Source organism: Aplidium turbinatum, chromosome 12 (assembly GCF_918807975.1).
Source record: "Aplidium turbinatum chromosome 12, kaAplTurb1.1, whole genome shotgun sequence".
NCBI lineage: Eukaryota > Metazoa > Chordata > Ascidiacea > Aplousobranchia > Polyclinidae > Aplidium > Aplidium turbinatum.
In genome coordinates this window covers 4,820,820-4,839,841 of record NC_137483.1, presented here as the reverse complement: position 1 = coordinate 4,839,841, position 19,022 = coordinate 4,820,820, and the positions used below count along the sequence as shown (strand labels likewise).

The window sequence follows — 19,022 nt, the reverse complement described above, 5'->3', positions numbered from 1 at the left end:
ACCAAAGCATTTCTTTCCAGTGTGATTGTTCTCTTTACCTCTGTTAAGATGTTAGAGTCCCAGCTTATTTTTGATCCTAAAAATATAGTCCATCACTGTTCAAATTTCTTTGTTGTCAACTTTGATATTTGTGTTATCTGCTTTTTTACTTATCATAATTTTTGTCGTTTTGAAGTTGAGTTGATTCATTTTACAAAGTTTTCTTTTATTTTGATGTAAAAATTAAATGTCAATCACTGACAATGTTTGCTTTTATACAAGACTCTACTTTTTGTATAAGAGGCCGAGTGGTTAGCGCGTTGGGCTCGCAGTCGAGAGAGTGCGTGTTCTACTCCAGCCACCCGCACTTGCTGTTGTTTCTCTGGGCAAGAAACTTTACGATAATTGCCTCTACCCAGTGATCGATTTCGAGTAATGGGTAGTACCAAATTTAAGTCATAAATAGAGTAGACAACCAGAAACAGACATTGCAGTCGGCTGCAGCGTGGGTCAGGTGTACGTCGGAAGACGTACACCGATGCATAGCGCTCAAGTCTGCTTTCCCGCAATGCAGAATAAAGATAATAAAACAAACAAACAGTGCAAAATGCAGAAACGCGAGAAAAAAGAAAAAATGCCGTTTACCGCGTCACGATCGCGTCACGCGAATACCGATGGGAAGTGGCTAGTATAGAAATTAGTGGATTGTTTTTTTTTTTGTTTGTTTTATTATCTTTATCCTGCATTCCGGGAAAGCGGACTTGAGCGCTATGCATCGGTGTACGCCTTCCGACGTAGGCCTACACCTGACCCACGCTGCAGCCGACTGCAACGCCTGTTTCCGGTTGTCTACTCTACTTATGACTTAAATTTGGTACTACCCATTACTCGAAATCGATCACTGGGTAGAGGCATTTATCGTAAAGTTTCTTGCCCAAAGAAACAACAGCAAGTGCGGGTGGCTGGAGTCGAACATGCAGGCTCTCGACTGCGAGCCCAACGCGCTAACCACTCGGCCTGCTGCCGACAAATCGACAATACTATAAAATTAAATCTTGTAGCCTACATGCACATCTTAAATTATTGCGGTGTTGCCCCTTTTTGTTTTTGTTGCGATATCTTATTTCCACAGTATCGTTTCTTTTTCGTTCCAAAGAAGAAAAATAAATTGAATTAAAAATGCGATGTTTGGAATGTCAAATCAAGATTGGAAAAACTGCCAGAACATTAATTTTTTTCGGCAACTCTATTTGTCATAACGACACATTTCTGTTGTTTGTTGGAGTTCCTCTTCTGTCAATTCTATTTTTTTCATGCCATTTTATTTTTTTCATTGACCTGTCCGGAACGAAAAAGATAGTGGTATCTACAATAAGCGATATATCACCACGCTAATGAACGGAAAAAGACGGCAAAACCTTAAAAGATTTGAAACGTTCCTGAAAGTGGTGGTGAAAATCAGTGGTGTAGCGTGACCAACTGACCATTGTTTGAGCGTTTACATTTTTCAAGAAAGGTACTTGTATATAAAATGCTGTGGATGCGGTTCAACCAAGCCACCACTACCTTTTTTTTTAAATTACAAGTAGGTTAAATTATATACTTGTAATTTTAAAAAAAGGTAGTGGTGGCTTGGTTGAACCGCATCGCGTTAAATTATATAGGCTACTTATAATTTGCTGAAGAAGTACGATAAACACCCAAATAATGGTCACGTTATGCCACTGGTGAAAATATTAAATGTGCCAACTTGATACCAACAAAATAAAAATTTTGATAATATGAACTGGCTCTTATAAAACATTCATAAAATCCGTGTTATCCTTTTACAGTCAACAAGTCTATTATTGTTGACAGCTGAAAATATTGAGTTCGCACCAAAGTCAGGAAGCAGGTTCAGTTCTTGTTTTGCAACAGGTTAATGATGTTTGATTAGCTGTGGCCTCCCACATGAAATTTATATTTCATCTGTAAGTTTTTTTCAATTCTGACATTCTTTTTAGACTTGGCACTTTACTTAATGTCAAATTTATTCATCATTTTTTTCTTTGTTTTTCTTACTTTGATAGAGCTTCGGTAGAGAGTTTGTCTTGTTGAACCAAAGGCATACGAAGCCGAGCAACGTTATCAAGTTTAGCATATTAATGTTTATTATATTTACAGAAACACAAAAAAAAAAAAAACGCAACAATTAAATGAACGTCTTCGATCTTGTGATATTGAAAACGTTCGTTTAATTTGTTGCGTAGTTTTTTTGTGTTTCTGTAAACATAATAAACATTAATATGTTAAACTTGATAACGTTGCTCGGCTTCGTATGTCTTACTTTGATCCTATAATTCCCCATAAGTCATGTTGAATTATATTATCTATAAGTTAAGTCAAATTTATACGTACCATAGAGGCCTTGTACACGTGCGGCTGGAGGCAAAGACTGGAGGCGATTGATTAAATATGACAGTTAGCAGAAACTGTGGTGTTTTCACTCAGTTTTCAGCTGTGGTTGTACTTTTATTGTATATAGCATAAAACAGGATTGAAAAGTGTTGTAATTTATTAAATAGGTATCACTTATCTTTGTATTAAGTTATTAACTCTTAGTGTTTTATAATTATCTTTCAAACTGTAAAAGATAACGTCGGAAACAAAATAATGGATCGTAGATATTTTCTTATCGCTCTTTTTTGCTTCATGGGTAAGTGTTACATGTGACCATTAAACTAGCATGATCAGTTTTTTACTTGACGCTCTTGGCTTATGCCGATTGAGCACTTTACTGGAGGCACCTTGCTATGCATTGCGCAAAGTTCACTGCTTGCAGTTTGAGCACTTTGGCAAGGTTGGCAGTAGTACCATTTTTGGTTACTGTTTAGGTACCACAAATGGGAAAATGTCACATGGAGGTATATAGATACATCTCCATTGCCATTATTCCGGTGTAACTACTGCACTAATGAGACCAGGAGGTCGAAACGGTGTGCACTAGGGTGGGGTGAACCAAAAATTTTGCTTTGTCTCGTTGATATTTCTTGTGGAACAACATAAAACGACTAGAAACCGAATTTGAGGAAATTTTGACCTTGGGAACCTACCCACTTTTTGGGTTGAAAATTCTGCCTTTTTCGAAAAATATGCGAAACATGCTCATGAAAATAGAACTTTAAAGACACTTTTTTTGGCTAGATCTTCAATATACTATTTTGCATTGCACTAATACTGACTTGGACTAGCTTCTAATACAAGTTTTTTTTAGGTTTTGAGATTCGATTGCTTTAATTTTTTTGCAAAAACATGCAATTTTTTCCAAAAATCGAATTGCCTACCATTGCATTTTAAAATCAGTTTTGGGAATATAAAATGATAGACATGCAAAATCAACTGGATTCAATAGTCACTAATTCAATTGTAACACAAATATACTAGCACTTGATTTTAGTGTTAACAGTATCTACAAATGTGCTTGGCTGTAGTGCGCCTCTGTGTCTGCAACAGGAATCAGATTCCTGGAAGCTATACCAGCACAGATGAATCCATGTCTTCTATCAAACCCACACACTTTGTGCGATGCATCAGTCACCAATTTCACAATTCTTTCTACTGATTGCGAGTGGTTTGAATAGCTTTTCACTTCTATTTTGCTTTCACGACATGAGATGATGTCATCAGATGTAACTGTGGTTGTGAAGATAGGTTCATAACATAAATATACGGTGATGTCGGAATAATGGTTGGCCTCATAATTTATCGTTGGAACAACAAACTTCCGAACGGATCTATCACCAATATTTGCCTCATTGCGAATTTTCATATAGCCATGACTGCATTTTCTCGAACTTCTCTGGAGTCGTCAGCAAGCATTGCCATTATCACATTTTCAGAGTGTGCTGCGGTCGTAGAAGTAACTACACTTCGTGCTGGGATGCAGAGTGCGAGCGCCTCTACCAATCTTTTGTTAGCTCTTCAGATGGTCAAACAACACCCTCAGCCGCCAAGGCTCTTCTGGAAAGACTCGATGCAAAAAGAAAAGAACGCTGGACAGAGACCATTCAATCTCTCGCACTCAAGCCGTACAGCGTGGAGCACACTCAATAGCCTAACCTTACGGGACGATCAAGACAATCACCCCGACAATGTCCCATTCCTGCTAATAAGATCGCATCGCAGGTAATAAAAAATGGGAGATATAAGCCGTGTGACCGTACCTCCAATCGGTTTGTTACCAAAGAAGTGACAAAGCTTTGGAAGATCAACACACCCAACCAGGAGAGCATTTCTAGCTCCTTCTCACGGAGCGAATTCAATGCTGCCCTCAAGCACCTAAAACCTGGTAAGGCCCCTGGTCCAGGTAGGATATGTCCAGAGCTTATCATGCAAGCTGGTTATGTTCTAAAGTCCTGGTTATGCGATTTCCTGTCGTCCTGCCTGCGCCGCCTCAAGATTCCTAAAGTATGGAGAAGATCTCTGGTCGTCGCAATCTCTAAGCCAAACAAACCACTAGATGATGCAAAGAGCTATCGCCCCATCTCCTAGCTCTGCATCCCTTTCAAGATCCTTGAGAGACTGATCTACGCCCGTGTCGAACCAATAATCGACCCACTGCTTCCCAAAGAACAAGCTGGTTTCCGACACGAAAGGTCAACTGCAGACCAAGTCACACTACTAACTCAGGATATTGAGGAGAATTTCTCGGCATAAAAGAAAGCGGGGGCTGTTTTTATCGACCTAACAGCAGCCTATGACACTGTTTGGCACCGTGGCCTAGTCTACAAGCTACTCCGCCTACTCCCTGACAGGCACATGGTCAAAATGATCATGGAACTCATCCACAACAGGAGTTTTATCCTTACCACCGGAAGCGGAAAACCAAGTAGACTGTGGCGACTCAAAAACGGTGTCCAACAGGGATCAGCCCTGGCTCCCCTTCTTTTCAACGTCTATACGCACGACCTACCATCAACAACATCTGACAAATATGCATATGCTGATGACTTGGCCATCTTGTACTCTGCGAAAGACTGGCAATCATTACAAACGACGTTGAGCCAAGACATGACGACCATATCTGGATACCTTCATCAATAGAAACTGAACGTGACCTGAAAGTGACCGTTAACGGCAAAATTCTGCCGCCCTGCCCAGAACCAACATACATTGGGGTTACACTTGACAGGTCACTCACATACCATTTACAGTCACTGTGCAAAAAGCTGACATCTCGCGTCGCCCTGCTGAGATTTCTGGTAGGCAAAACTTGGGGTGCAGGTGCTGACACCTTGCGCACTGCAACCCTGGCTCTGGTTCACTCCACTGCTGAATACTGCGCCCCTGCCTGGTGCCGCAGTACCCACACCCGCTTCATCGACAGCCCAATCAACGACGCATTGCGAACTGTGACTGAAGACTGAATGCCTGCGCCCAACTCCAACAGAGTAGCCTACTTACCAATCCTTGCAGGCATCCAACCTGCTGAGCTCCGCCGAAAGGGAGCCATCATACACCTGGCTCGCTTGGCAGGGGATCCTAACCACTTGCTCCATGCAAAACTCAACATCTCACCTCAGGAATCTCCCTGGCAACTAAAGTCAAGACACCCCTTTGTGCCAGCTGCTGTTGAATTACTATACATCCATTCAGCGATCATGCCATCAGCGCAGCACACTTCATGGAAGATACTTGGAAAGCAGCGTGGTGCGCCACCGACACCAAACTACATGGTTTTATACCCCACCCGGTGGCGCGCCCCCCTGGTAGGCCTATGGACCTGCTTCGGCCGACTTGGGTCAAGCTCAACAGAATCCGAACCGGAGTCTGTCGCTTCCATTCCAACATGCACGAGTGAGGTCTGGCTCCCTCATCGGCCTGCAAATGCGGTGCGAAGGAACAAACTGCTGACCATGTCGTTCTCGAATGTCCCATCTACAAGGCACCAAATGGAACGCATGGCATAGCAACGCTGGACGAATCTACACTCACCTGGCTCTCCACCACATGCCCTGAAATTTGATCTAGTCTCAAACGAAAGAAGAAGACCGTCTCTATCAAATTGTCAGACAATCACGAAAGGGTAAACGACTATTCGACGCAGAAACTATTGACTGCGGGAATTATTGGCCTATACAAAATTAGATACTGTAACTTTTGACTTTGGTAAATTTTTAGAAAAAATCCGATTTTTACACTTTTTGTGATTCATTTCCCTACTTTATTTTGCATCTATTGGCCCGATATTGGGAAAAACACATAAGTAAACTAATAGTTTTAGGTATAAAAGAAATATTACAATATTATATCAACTTTAAATAATGCGAAAAAAACTTTGAAATTTTAGAGATTTTTTGAAATATTATGAAATTTCAACTCAAAAAGTGGGTAGGTTCCTGTTGTTAAAAATCGCTGAAATTTTTTGTGTGATGTTTTCTCAAACCTCCACAAGAAATATCTGCGAGAGAATGCTCAAATCCAAAATTAGTACTTTTTCACCCCACCCTAGTGTGCACTGTCTGCAGTTATATATCGTCAGACTAATAAAATAATGGCGTAACTCACTTTTTGACGAAATTGAGATATTAGTGTTTTGTAGGTCCCTAAAATGTAGCGCATCTGCCACATAATTTTCTAAGACCTACGTTAACGGGAAAGCGGTATTTTCGTAAAAATGTCAAATGGCCTAACTCAAACGCATGACTTAGGCCATTTTACCAATCTTTTTAATCGTTTTCTGGAAGTAAAGCTTTCCTCTAACAGAGCAGATGGTCAGAAGACGACGATCTAAATTGTATAGAAATAGAGCTTCCACTTTATCACAAGTCAAGACGATTAATATAACACAAAATAATTATGTTTTTTCTATTCTATGTATCGTAATCTTAGCCATTTTCAAGTAACCACCCTACTTAAATCTATCTGTTTTCTCTCTGTTCCTTTGAGAAGCTTCATTTTTCTAGCACTCTGGTAGTGCGACTTATCACCTCACACTGTGATACTGTTCAGATCTTCTCAATGCGCCGTTTCTCGGAGTCTTCTCGCACCCATGGCAGGTTTTTGTAGCAAGTCATTGTTGGATACGGTACCTAATTAATTCTCAGCTTAATATCACACTTAGCGACTTCATAAGCTCGTTGCTGAGTTCTTCGCCATCATTCTTGAGTTTCACAGATGGGAGAAGGAGAACATAGGAAAACATAGATTTTAAAACGTTTGAATTGACTTTTATGTGTAGGTAGCTTAAATGTGCCAAAGTGGGAAAAGAGGAAAGTCACTTTTTGGCGAAATTTCTCAATGACTTGCCTACTGTAGATTCCCATTACTGTAGAAAGGTCACAATGTACAGAAAGAAGAAATTCTTGTACCCTGGAACTATACCATAACCCAACTTCATCGGCAATACAAAGAGCTTGCTTCTTCTTCTCTCGTTTGACCTGTAGTAGCTTAGATTGGCAATGCCTCATCGTGCAGCCATGATGCGGTAGTTGCGTCCAGTTGTCGAATACCAATGATTTCACTTGGGGGCCGTAAGATGGGACATTCGTGGAGTATGTGTTGCATTGTTTGTTCTGCCGCTCCGCAGACACATATCGGCGTATTATGCAACCCCCACCTAAGCAGATTAGCTCCAGTGCAGCCAACGTCACATCTGATCCTGTTCAATGTGACCCATGCCTTTCTTGAGAGGTCTGCTCCAGGAGGGATGGAGAGTGCTGGTATAACTGAAAACTGGGGAGGGATATGTGGCAGCTCGTTCCATTCCTGGGCCCATATCTCCATGCAGCTGAAGTTCTTATCCACAAGCTAAAGAGCTTGCTGAATCATCAGGAATACTACCATTGAGCACAGCCTTTTTTAGGGAAGTATTTCATAATGAGAACTTATACGTTTTCATCGTCGGCTCCAGCTCGTGTCCGAGCATTGGTTGATCTTCAAATTGAGTTTAGATGGTGATGTCGTATGTGGCTTTGGAGGCCCAGTCTGTGATGGAAAAGACGTGGGCAAAAGGCACTGGGAGACGATCATCATATATCCGCCGCCAATATGTGAAACCAGGCTGGAGGTTTCCAACTCTACCAAGCCTGTCCCCGTTACCCGTGATATCATCGCCATTGGGCTTTGCTTGGTCCAGGTCCAAATTGAAACAATTTAGGCCATTTGCTTGTATGTTTATATACGGTGGTCGTAACTACGCGAGGGCCACGCACACACTCTTGGCCAGCTCCATGTCCACTGCGGCCCAATAATATCGAAACGTGCAGCTTCAGGGGAACTGGTTGCGACGGGCTGCCGGGTGCTTTGTTCATACCACGTAAGGGTCAGTGCGACGTGTGTGTTTCATTCAAATACAGTGTTATTACCAAGAAACAATACGATGACTATATCAAGTTGAAGATTGAAGCTTGAGATGAGAAGACGAAGACAAAGAGTCCGCTAGCACAGTAAAATCCGTATGGACAATGGATTTACAGGCTCTACTTCTGTGTCCTAAAACTAAGGCAAGCAGTAGCCTATTTATGTAGCCTACTATAAAACCAAGCTGCAGGTACACAATTTTACACTATTCAATCTTGAATCAAAAGACGCTTATTGCTCTATTTGGAATGAAACAGAAAGTGATTTTCGCTGTGAAGTATTCGCTTTCTTGCAGTTTAATCATTTCGGGTGGGTAATTTGTGTAAGCCCCGGTCTGGAGGAGATAGTTATTTGGAGTGACGAGTGTGCATATCAAAATAGAAACTCTAATGTCTCTAGTGCCTAATGTACCCTTGCATGGAAGCATGGCATCACTATTACTCAGAAGGACCTCGTGGCTGGTCTCACTCAAATGGAGTGCGATAGCATGCACAGTACTATCAAGCGAAAATTGGTAAACAACATTTTTACGACGAGAGATTACGAAATTATCATCCAGAATGCCAGGATCAGACCGCATTCCAACAATGTACAGAGGATGCAACACAGTGATTTTATGACAATCGATGGATGATGCTTGTTGAGTATTAGGCCTGGAAAGAAAGCTGGAGATCCCACGGTTCATGATCTTAGAGGCCGAAATCATGAAAGCAGTGAAAAGGCATTGTACAAGGTCCCATTATGTGAGGCTGCACAGTGGGAGGATCTGCCACAGCGGTCAAAAACAAACTTAGACGACACTACATGGATTCCTATTTTTTCAAGCCATCTTCCAATCAAATTGAGGAAATACAATGATCTCGAATCTATGAAACATGTTATGCCAACATTGTGCCACTCCTTTTTTGATAATTTGCCTCATTACTGATAATTTATTCAGCTTGTCTTGCCAACTCTAAACTGTTTTTGGGTGAAATATGCAGTCTAGCATGAAATATAACTCCTATCGCTAGATTGGAGTTGCTATTAGGGATTTTTCCGTTAATTCTAGTCGTATTATCACTGTTATTATGTCACCGTTAAAAAACTCATATTGATAAAGTCAAAATATTAAATGGCCTAAGTCATGTCAGTGCATTCAGAAAATGGCCTAAGTCAGGGGTCACCAAATGGCGGCCCGCGGGCCGCATGCGGCCCGCCACGCTGTATCGCTGCGGCCCGCGGAAGGTATCAGCGTACAAGTATAACCAAAAATACTTTTTTTGAGGAGTTAAAGAGCACACAGGCAAAAAAATACTTTCCGAGAAGCATATTTTCGCTTTGCATACGATTCCACCGACCGACCAATCAGATTATAGTTCTAGGTGAGAGTTGCTTAAAGCTATTCCAATGCGATGTCCAGCCACACTGTCCCAGTGGTTGATTAAAACGTCTGTTTTCGAATTTCGAAAATGTCGAGCATAGGGTTGCTTATTTTAAGTTTGCAAATGTCATGTAAACACTAGTGTGCGTTTCACCGTTATTGTGTTTCACGACCAGTGTTCTCTTTATGCAAGTTTTTGTTGGCAAAATAGGTCGGTGTGCCAACTCAATTTATAATAAATTGGCCAAATTTAAAGACTTTTTCTGATTGTATTATGAAAATATTTAGCTTAGTAGGCTACTGCAAAATGTTTTTTTTTTTTTTTTTAAGAAATATGGAACGCTTCACGATTTCGCGTGTCATCCTTGCGCAGGGGCCATGCTGATCTTCTCTATCGTTCCAATTTTAGTATATCTACTGCCGAAGCAAGTTCTGCAAAATGTTGTTAATCAACAAATTCTTGCCACGCTGATAAGCACCGCAAGTGACAGTTGTCTGTAACAAAAGAAAGACGGTTTTATAGACTCTCACAAAAAGGATGAAAAAGCAACTCATTGCTTTTTTAAAGGGAAGACTGTTCATGAATTACGATAGAATTACAATTTTTGGGTGATTTCTACAAACATTTGTTTCATGGTGCCTGGTTTCTTTTTCCCTGTTATTGGAGCCTATTTTTCGCTGATATGTTTGTAGGTCACTATTGTTGCCTGTAGCCTATTGCGCAGGGTTGGCTGATTTAAATCAAATGATTTAAATCATTGATTTAAATCATGATTTAAATCAAACAATAAAAATCAAAAAAATCAATTAAAAAAATCAAATGATTTTTTATTTGCTAAAATAAAAATAAATACATCAACAAACGTTTCACTGCTTCTCTGTAATACAAAAGTTATATTTAAATACTTAAGGCTATGCATGTTTCGAAAGGCAACTTAGTTTACTTGGCAGTTCACAAACAGTGTTGTTCACTAAACATAGTTTTTGAGCAAGTTTTTTCCACTTTTGGTCTGGTTCAATCAGAAGTTCGAAATCGATTAAGCACTGCAAAAGCTGGCGAGCTTGTATTTATGTACAAACTTCTCAATGCAAAATAAACTGCAATTTTGTGTCATCTGAACTTTTATTGTTTTGGTATGGTACGTCGGTAACATAATTATATTACACAGTTAAACTTTCTTTGCAAAAAGTCTGGTTGTAGGCTATGCATCAGTTGAGTAACAAAGTAATGTGTGCTCAAACGTAAGGAAAGATTTTAGTGTAGTGAGATGACAGTCTGAGACGTACCTCAATCTCGATATGCACATTATGATTTAGTATAAAGCAACATATCACACCTACTTAAAAATATGTGCAATAGCGTGACGCGACAATTTATTGAAAGACAATTTATCGAACGACAGTTCATAGAACGACAGTTTATCGAAAGACAGTTCATCGAACGACAATTCATCGAAACGACAGTTCATCGAACGACTGTTTATCAAAACGACTGTTTATCGAAACGACAGTTTATCGAATGACGAAGCACATATGCAATGGAATAGTTAGGGGCTAGGGGATAACGGTCAGGGGCTAGGGTTACTGGTTAGTGCTTAGGGGTTAGGTTTTCGATTAACTGTCGTTCGGTAAATTGTCGTTCGATGAACTGTTGTTCGATTAACTGTCGTTTCGATAAACTGTCGTTCAATTAATTGTCGTTCGATAAACCGTCGTTTCGATAAACTGTCGTTCGATAAACTGTCGTAGTACCGTGCAATAGACACTAGACAGGCTAGCCTACAATGTGATAATAAAAATGATTAAACATTTGCAAAGCAAAGCCTTTCAATCAATCAAGGGGTTAAAAATAATTCTGCTATCTTACTAAAATGATCTCTTCCCCCAAGTAGACTCGACGCTTTTTTATATAAAAAAAATCAAAAAAATCTGATTTAAATCAAAAAAATCCGATTTAAATCAAAAAAATCCGATTTTTTTGATTTTTTTAAAAAAATCATGATTTTTTCCAACCCTGCGGTATTGCGATGTGTCAAACATTTCCTTGTTTACTAAAATTGTTAATTGCAAGATATCTTTTGTGAAGCGAAGTGACTACACCACTCTTGCTTGGCGATGAATATTCTGATGAAACCGCTCGCCTCGCTATAAGTGCGCAAAACAAGTGGCCTCGTTTATTAGGCATTGTTAAAAAAAGTCAAAAATGTTGTAAAAGGAGCTTGGCCTGGCAGTAGCGTTGTTCAATTAATTTTGTTGCTGCGGTATTCTAAAATAAATATGAACAACATGTAACGTTGAATACAAGGTACGAAATGCATTCTTTTTTAGCATAAGAGTCAACCTACCTAACATTTTATTAGTGCGGCCCGCCACAGCTCTCCTTAGTGCCAAAGTGGCCCGCATGCAAAAAAGGTTGGTGACCCCTGGCCTAAGTCATGTCAGCCCATTATGGGATGCAAAATGAAACAAATCAAAGTATACATGCTCATTGTACTTGCATCGACATGCTATTTTCGTTTAACTGTACAATAAATATGATGAAAACAACCGTGTAGACAGTTTTTTTCGATTATCTCAAAACAAGAAAAAATGAGTTACGCCATTATTTTATTAGTCTGACGATATATATATATATATATATATATACTGTAGTATTTTTTACTTAAAATAAAGTGTCCACTGCCCACAGTAAAGGTTTTTAGAATTTTATGCAATAATACATTTTTTGTATTGAACCAATAGGCTATGCGATTAGATAATTTGTTTATGAGTGAAAATTATGTTCATTTTAAAATTTTATTTAATCTACAGTTTTGAAGTTTTGTATCATAGTATTTAAGTTACGGACATGCTTCTAAGTTTACACGTCAAAGATTTGTGCAAACCTTTTGATGTTGCGCCATTATAGACCACATGCTAACTTAAAAACATGTTTTTAATTGTTTTTTATAGAAATTTTTTCACCTTGAATTACTGCATTTAGGTGCTTACTTCCAAGATGTGAATGCACAATCATTTAGTTCTCTGGAAAGTTGTAATTGCATGAACAATGTGTGTACCATCAGCTCTACGATCGTCCCATCAGCTAGTCTTCCATGGTCCTTCAATTGGGTTTTGTTCCCCAGTACAACTAATGTAAAGAATAATTTGTAGTTTTTCATGAACTGGTGTATGTAATGGATCAGGGGTCAGGAACAAATGGCTTACGAGCAATATAAATCTAAAGTTCAAAATGCCAAAGTTTTATCTTAACTTTTCATCTTAATTTAAAGCTGAGAATACCCTCAAAATGCACTAAATTAAATTTAATTCTTCGAATTTTCCTGGAGTCCCCCCAGAACCGCTGCTTTTTTTGCTTTTAAGGAAAATATGTCACTTTCACAACTCACCAGTTGCCACTACATGTTAGTTGTACTAAGCGTTAAACATATTTCATGGCTCTCACGGAAATACAGTTCCAAATGTGTACCTTTCACAGCTCGTTTAATTCAAAAGGTTCCCGACCCCTGCATTAGATGGTCAATTCTCTATTAGTTGGCATTTAAATTTAGATTATACTAACCATTAATGGGACAAATGATATTTTAATTTGTTTTGAAAAATGTGAGTGCTACTATTGTGTGAATATAGTGATTCATTGTTAATCATAGTACGGTAGTGTGAATAATCATCACAATGAATCAGTGAACCATGTTTTCTTTTAATCATAGGAATTAAGTGCTGAGGCGCCACACCACTCAAAAGTACCTCCATACTGAGCCATATTTAAGGCCAAAAGTGGGTCAAGTTAGCTGTAGGCCTGGGGCTAAGTTACTACATAAATCATACAAACTTTGCATTCCAAATTATACATTCCAAATTCCTTTCCAGTGTCTGGTGTTATCATAGTTGAACTGCTGACCATGTCGTTCTCGAATGTCCGATCTATAAGGTACCAAATGGAACGCATGGTATAGCAACGCTGGACGAAGCTACACTCACCTGGCTCTCCATCACCTGCCCTGAAATTTGATTTGATCTAGTCTCAAACGAAAGAAGAAGACAGCTGAATGATTGTATCAGTTTAATAGCTAAGCTGGTGCTGTTCCGGAGGTCATTCGCCTTACGCGCTGAGTCAAAACTGTTGTGTACACGTTTGTCGTTTAGACATAATTTGTTGTGTGCTCCAATGTCATGTAATTTTTTGTTAATTTAAATTCTGCATTCTACTTTTATGTTCTATGTAAAAATCTACTTTTAATCCTAGTTTGATAGGAAATGCAAAATAAATAAATTGGTGATGGTTTGAAGTCTGGCAGACAGGATAGGGGGACTTACTGGACAAGCTCCCTGAACACAGCAATTGTCTTTCGACAGCCTTGAGTGATGCTCCAGGTGCCAAGAATTTTTTGACTTCCATCACTTGGGAAGTTTTTGAGGTGGCATGTGGAGTTTTGTATGGAGCAAGTATTAGGGATCATACAGATAATATGCAACCATACAAACCACTGTATCGCATAATGGTCTTGATTTTCATGGATTGAAACACTGTTGCAATTCAACAGATTCCATGGTATTGGATGCAGCATTACGAGAGAGAGAGAGAGAAAGTAGTTGTATTTTATTAGTGGTCATGGTCACGTTATAGCATTTTTTTCGAGCAGTCAATGCTAGGTGAACATGGTGTGGTGCCACTGAATTCAGAAACATATGGATGTTCTCTTGATTTTGTACAGAAATGGACTAATCACAAGATAAAATATATATAATCAAACAATCCATCCATTTGTACACGTTTTTGTATCTTTACTTTCTAACTTTTTCGAGTAGTTGTTTTGACCCAACTATATTATTAGCATAATGATGCCATTTGACCTAAAGAGAATCACTCCCACCCATAAATCGGGATATTTTATAGTTCCAATATCACACTGTTTTTCATCAGCTGTGTGGCACACAGAAATGTACTTATAATTTATGTTTAAAATGTTTTCTTTTGAAAGGTAGTTTTAGGTGATTTTATTTTAACTTTTCTATTGTCTCTATTCCAACTCTTCCAGTATTGCAAACTTATGTTGTTAATTTAGTTGGTTTTACTGTTTTTGTCATTATTTTATTACTAAAATATCTATTGAATTTGATCCGAACCAAGTTTATTTATTTTGTACCACAGTAATATTATACTATGCATTATAATATATATCTTTTATTTTAGGTTGTTATAGCATCAGTAACCGTTAACACTGGTGGTGCGGCAACAACTATTACACCATCTAGTTTTGATCTTGGCGTATACACATTTCAGATAAGGTATGAAGTCTTTTTAACTGGTCTTGCTCTATTATTAAAGTTAAGACTTGTGTTGCTTCTTCGCCATCCCACCAAAATAATCTACCTTCACTTAGCATGTTTTTTTTAAAATTTTATTTAAAAATGCTGTTTTCACTTCATAAAATGTTTTAAACACAATCATTCGCATATGGTAGGCTACCGTATGACGAGAGCAATCACACGGTGTAGTAGGTGAAAACAACGTTGTTTGTACGCTACAATTGGCAGAAGTTGGATGTTCAAGTCAGGTTTCACGCTTAACCTGTCTTATTTATAAGTGTTGCCAGATAATGTTCAAAGTTTCAACAGAAAGGTCAATTTCAAGTACAGGTAACTGAAAGCTCCACCATTTCAACTTAAAATCCCTAATTTACAAGCAGAGATGGGCAAGATCACCAGTATTGGTGATCTTGAAGATCAAGATCACCAAGAATAGGTGATCTTGAAGATCAAGATCAAGATCACCAAACTAAGTGATCTTGAAGATCAAGATCAAGATCGTGATCTTGAAGATCAAGATCACTTTTTGTGTACTTGAAAAAAAATGAAGTTTTTGGTCAATGATGTTGCAAAAAATAGTTACTATACTGTATATAAGCAACCCGGGTAAAGGTATATAGTTGGTATTGCTAACTTTTACTTTTAACTACTCGATCGCTGGCCTAAGAATTGTAATGAGTTAGTGGCTGTTGCTATTAGGCCTATCAATTGTTGACGTAGTTTGCGTAGAATCGCAACGTCACCCCAAGGCCGAGGTTAATTACAATAGTAGCCTACTGAAAAAGCAATTAGTTTTATGCTTTTTATTTATAATAAATAAATAATAATAAAGTTTAACTGCATCATTTTTTACCAAATTTTTGTCTGGTTTATGTTGGAGTTTTTATTCGTGTTACTAAGTTGTTTTAACTTTCACTGTGTTATGTCAATGTTTATTGCACCATTTACCCATCTGGCAACCTTGATACTGTTGTCTGCTATCAAAAAAGTTCCAGAGGTTTGCGGTCAAACAAACCGCTCCATACTCAGACCGTAAACAAGTCTTAGTCTGGTTGATTTGCTGCAATAAACCACTTTACATGACCAAAGTCGGCTAGAGTCCAGATTTTTTAACACCGCCATTCTACACTTTTGAAACATCTAAAATTGGGTCAAAGAAAGCAAACATTTCTTTAAAATTCACACATGGAAATTGTGAACAAAGTTAAATCATTTTTTATTATACGTCAACATAAAGTACACGGAAGTTAACTTATTTATTATGACCAACACCGAAAACTTTTTCAATTTTGAAATGGCAACACTGACCAGATTAGATGGAGATTTTAAATCGTCTTTTGTTCGACACATACCAGATTAGCAGTGGCTTAATGTTAGTAGTCGCCACTAACTACTTTGTACAGTACAAGTTTTAAAAAAATGCCTCTATCTAGGAAGTAAAGTTTAATTTTAAAGTGATCTTGATCTTATTGTTCTTCAAGATCAAGATCACACAAAAAAAAGTGATCTTAGATCAAGATCAAGATCACCAAAAAAAAAGTGATCTTGAAGATCAAGATCAAGATCACGATCTTGATCTTCAAGATCACTTGTGATCTTCAAGATCAAGATCACGCCCATCTCTGTTTACAAGACCGCCCGAACTTAACCTGACAAGATTCCTTATGAACTCACCCATGCAATAGCGTATGTAATTGACTTATAAAACTAATAACTTGAAAATAAATTCCATATTCATCAATCATATCACTGACAGTTGACACTGAAAGGACATCATGAAAGATTGTTTTTCTCCTGATCCATGGCGATCTATACTACTGGCCTTCCCAACGTGGCAACAGCCAAACAATGTGGGGGCCTATTAAGTTTTGGCAACTAACAAATCATTAGGCGTAAAAAAGGCGTTTTTGCATGAATTATTGCTAAAAACTAATACTTCTGGATTAGAAAACGAATTTTTTAACATATATACTGAGTGTTTTGAAAGTTGGGTCACTCTTGATTTCGTGTACCTTGATTCTGTTGATATCTTGATTCTCATGGGTATTCTTCACATGTAGCTATTGTCCAGCTTTCTTGCCATTTATTTAATAATATTACATCTTAATTACTTTTTGGCATTGTATTTACAATTTTTAGGCTAAAAAACATTACTTCACCAATGAAAATTGCTGATTTCATGTTGTAACACTTATCTCAGTCGGTAAATTGAAATTTTGTATAGGTCCCCAGCCCCCCAGTCCCCACATTATTTGGCTGTTGCCACGTTGGGATGGCCAGTAGTATAGATCGCCATGTCCTGATCTCTTTACTTTGGTCATTGAGTTGGACATATTTTGTGTCTAAATCCATTGCTTTATTTATTTTGTAGTTTATGACGATTGTAGAATACCCAACATTGAGCCTCAACACACACCACTTTACGGCCTCCTTTACATCATCTATTCTCGTCAGTTATCAAAATCAATGATAATACTAATGGGTACAACAGAAAATTACTAAGCTACATTTTTGTTGCATCAAACCGATTTCTTGATAATAACAAAGATAAACTTTTTTTGAACAAAAAAGTTAAATCAGAAATCTTGGTATAAAGCAAAAATAAATGAAGCTGTGAACTGGCAGTCCTGAGAAGAATAGAAAGAGCAATGTTTGAGGTAAATACAAAGGAGAAAAAACTACCGGTACCGTAAGAATTGATGGATTGTATATGCTAAAGATGAAGGAGACTATAGACTTGACCAACAAATAGAGTAAGACGATGTGGGTACTGGGTAGCCTATGTGCTAGAGCAATTTTTTTTATGAACGTGTAGGGTTTTTACGCGTCTGAAGCCCCTAGTGTAGGGTTTTGCTTAACTTAGTTCCCCAGTGTAGGGTTTGGCTGTCTAGTTGTCGTAAATTTTGTTTATAAAAAGAAAATAAAAAGGAGAATTTACAAGAATATTGAGAGACTCTAAGTCTCTAATTAAAAAGGATAATAAAAAGGATAATTTAGGCTTCTGGCTGTCTAGTCTAGGGGTATGACTTCCTACAAAAACGCAAACGAATTAAATAGAATGAATCATTTTTTATTAAATCAAAGTTTCAAATTTGCTATTCGGGAATTGAAAAATATCTCTAATCAATATAATTTAGTGCGACCGGTGTCAGAAGAGCGACATTCCCCAGTCGTGAATTTAACCTTCTTGTTCTAAAGTTCAGTCCGTTCGCTTGCAAGTCTATTTTTTTGAATGCCAAGTCTGAGTGTTTGCATTTTTCAATTCCCCGCTTACTTCATAATATACCGGTAGAGCCTTTTCATCAATAATAGCTATCGTAAGAATCAAGGGAAACGCTATACCGGTTTCATAGTTATGTCGCATTAGAAATACAGATGTGTTGAGCTAGATTCCGTGTGAGTGGCGTTTGTTACAGGAAGCTTGACTTATGTTCTGTGAGAACATTAGGTTTTGAATTTGCAGCATTAAAATGCACTTTGCAATAATGATGAATTTCGGTTAAATGTTGAAATATAAATTTGTTATTTAAAAACATGGTACATGTTACACACTTCCCTCCTTACGGCAAAATAACAGATAAATAATATTACAATATCTCGGTTATACATGATGCAATAGTAGGTATAGGTGTGTGGTTGTAAGATATGTATTTTACAAAGAAAATTGACAATTGTAGGCTAACAATTGCTAGGGAAGACAGTTGACCCCCCTCCTTTCGTGGGATGAGGAGATTAAACGCACACAAGTTAATAAGTAGTCGATAACGTGATTGCAGGGATAACAGTCGTTTATCATAAGAGATAAGGCGATGTCTTAAGTTCCCTGGGAGCCATTTTGGCTTAGTAGGCTACGATATACAATAATTGCAGGACTGTAATAGGCTACAGTAATTGCGGTTACAGGGGTAACAGTAGTTTATCATAAGAGATAAGGCGATGTCGTATGTTCCCTGGAAGCCCTTTGGCTTAGAACGATATAGGCCTAGAGTAATTGCGGTTGCAGGGTAAACAATCGATTATCATAAGAGAT

General features: G+C 38.2%; 1 protein-coding gene and 1 pseudogene across 1 annotated transcript in view; one reads left to right on the top strand and one right to left on the bottom strand.

Moving 5' to 3' along the window:
• Positions 1 to 2,541: 2,541 nt before the first annotated feature.
• The window catches only part of LOC145780891 (uncharacterized), a 31,738-nt gene continuing 15,257 nt past the window's right edge, over positions 2,542 to 19,022 (top strand). Inside the window, exons 1-3 of the mRNA XM_082592545.1 lie at positions 2,542 to 2,674; positions 12,666 to 12,817; positions 14,877 to 14,971. Of these exons, the coding sequence (XP_082448671.1) occupies positions 2,632 to 2,674; positions 12,666 to 12,817; positions 14,877 to 14,971 (290 nt within the window). The 5' untranslated portion in view covers positions 2,542 to 2,631. The remainder of the gene's footprint in view (positions 2,675 to 12,665; positions 12,818 to 14,876; positions 14,972 to 19,022) is intronic.
• LOC145781471 (U6 spliceosomal RNA) lies at positions 10,011 to 10,111 on the bottom strand (annotated as a pseudogene).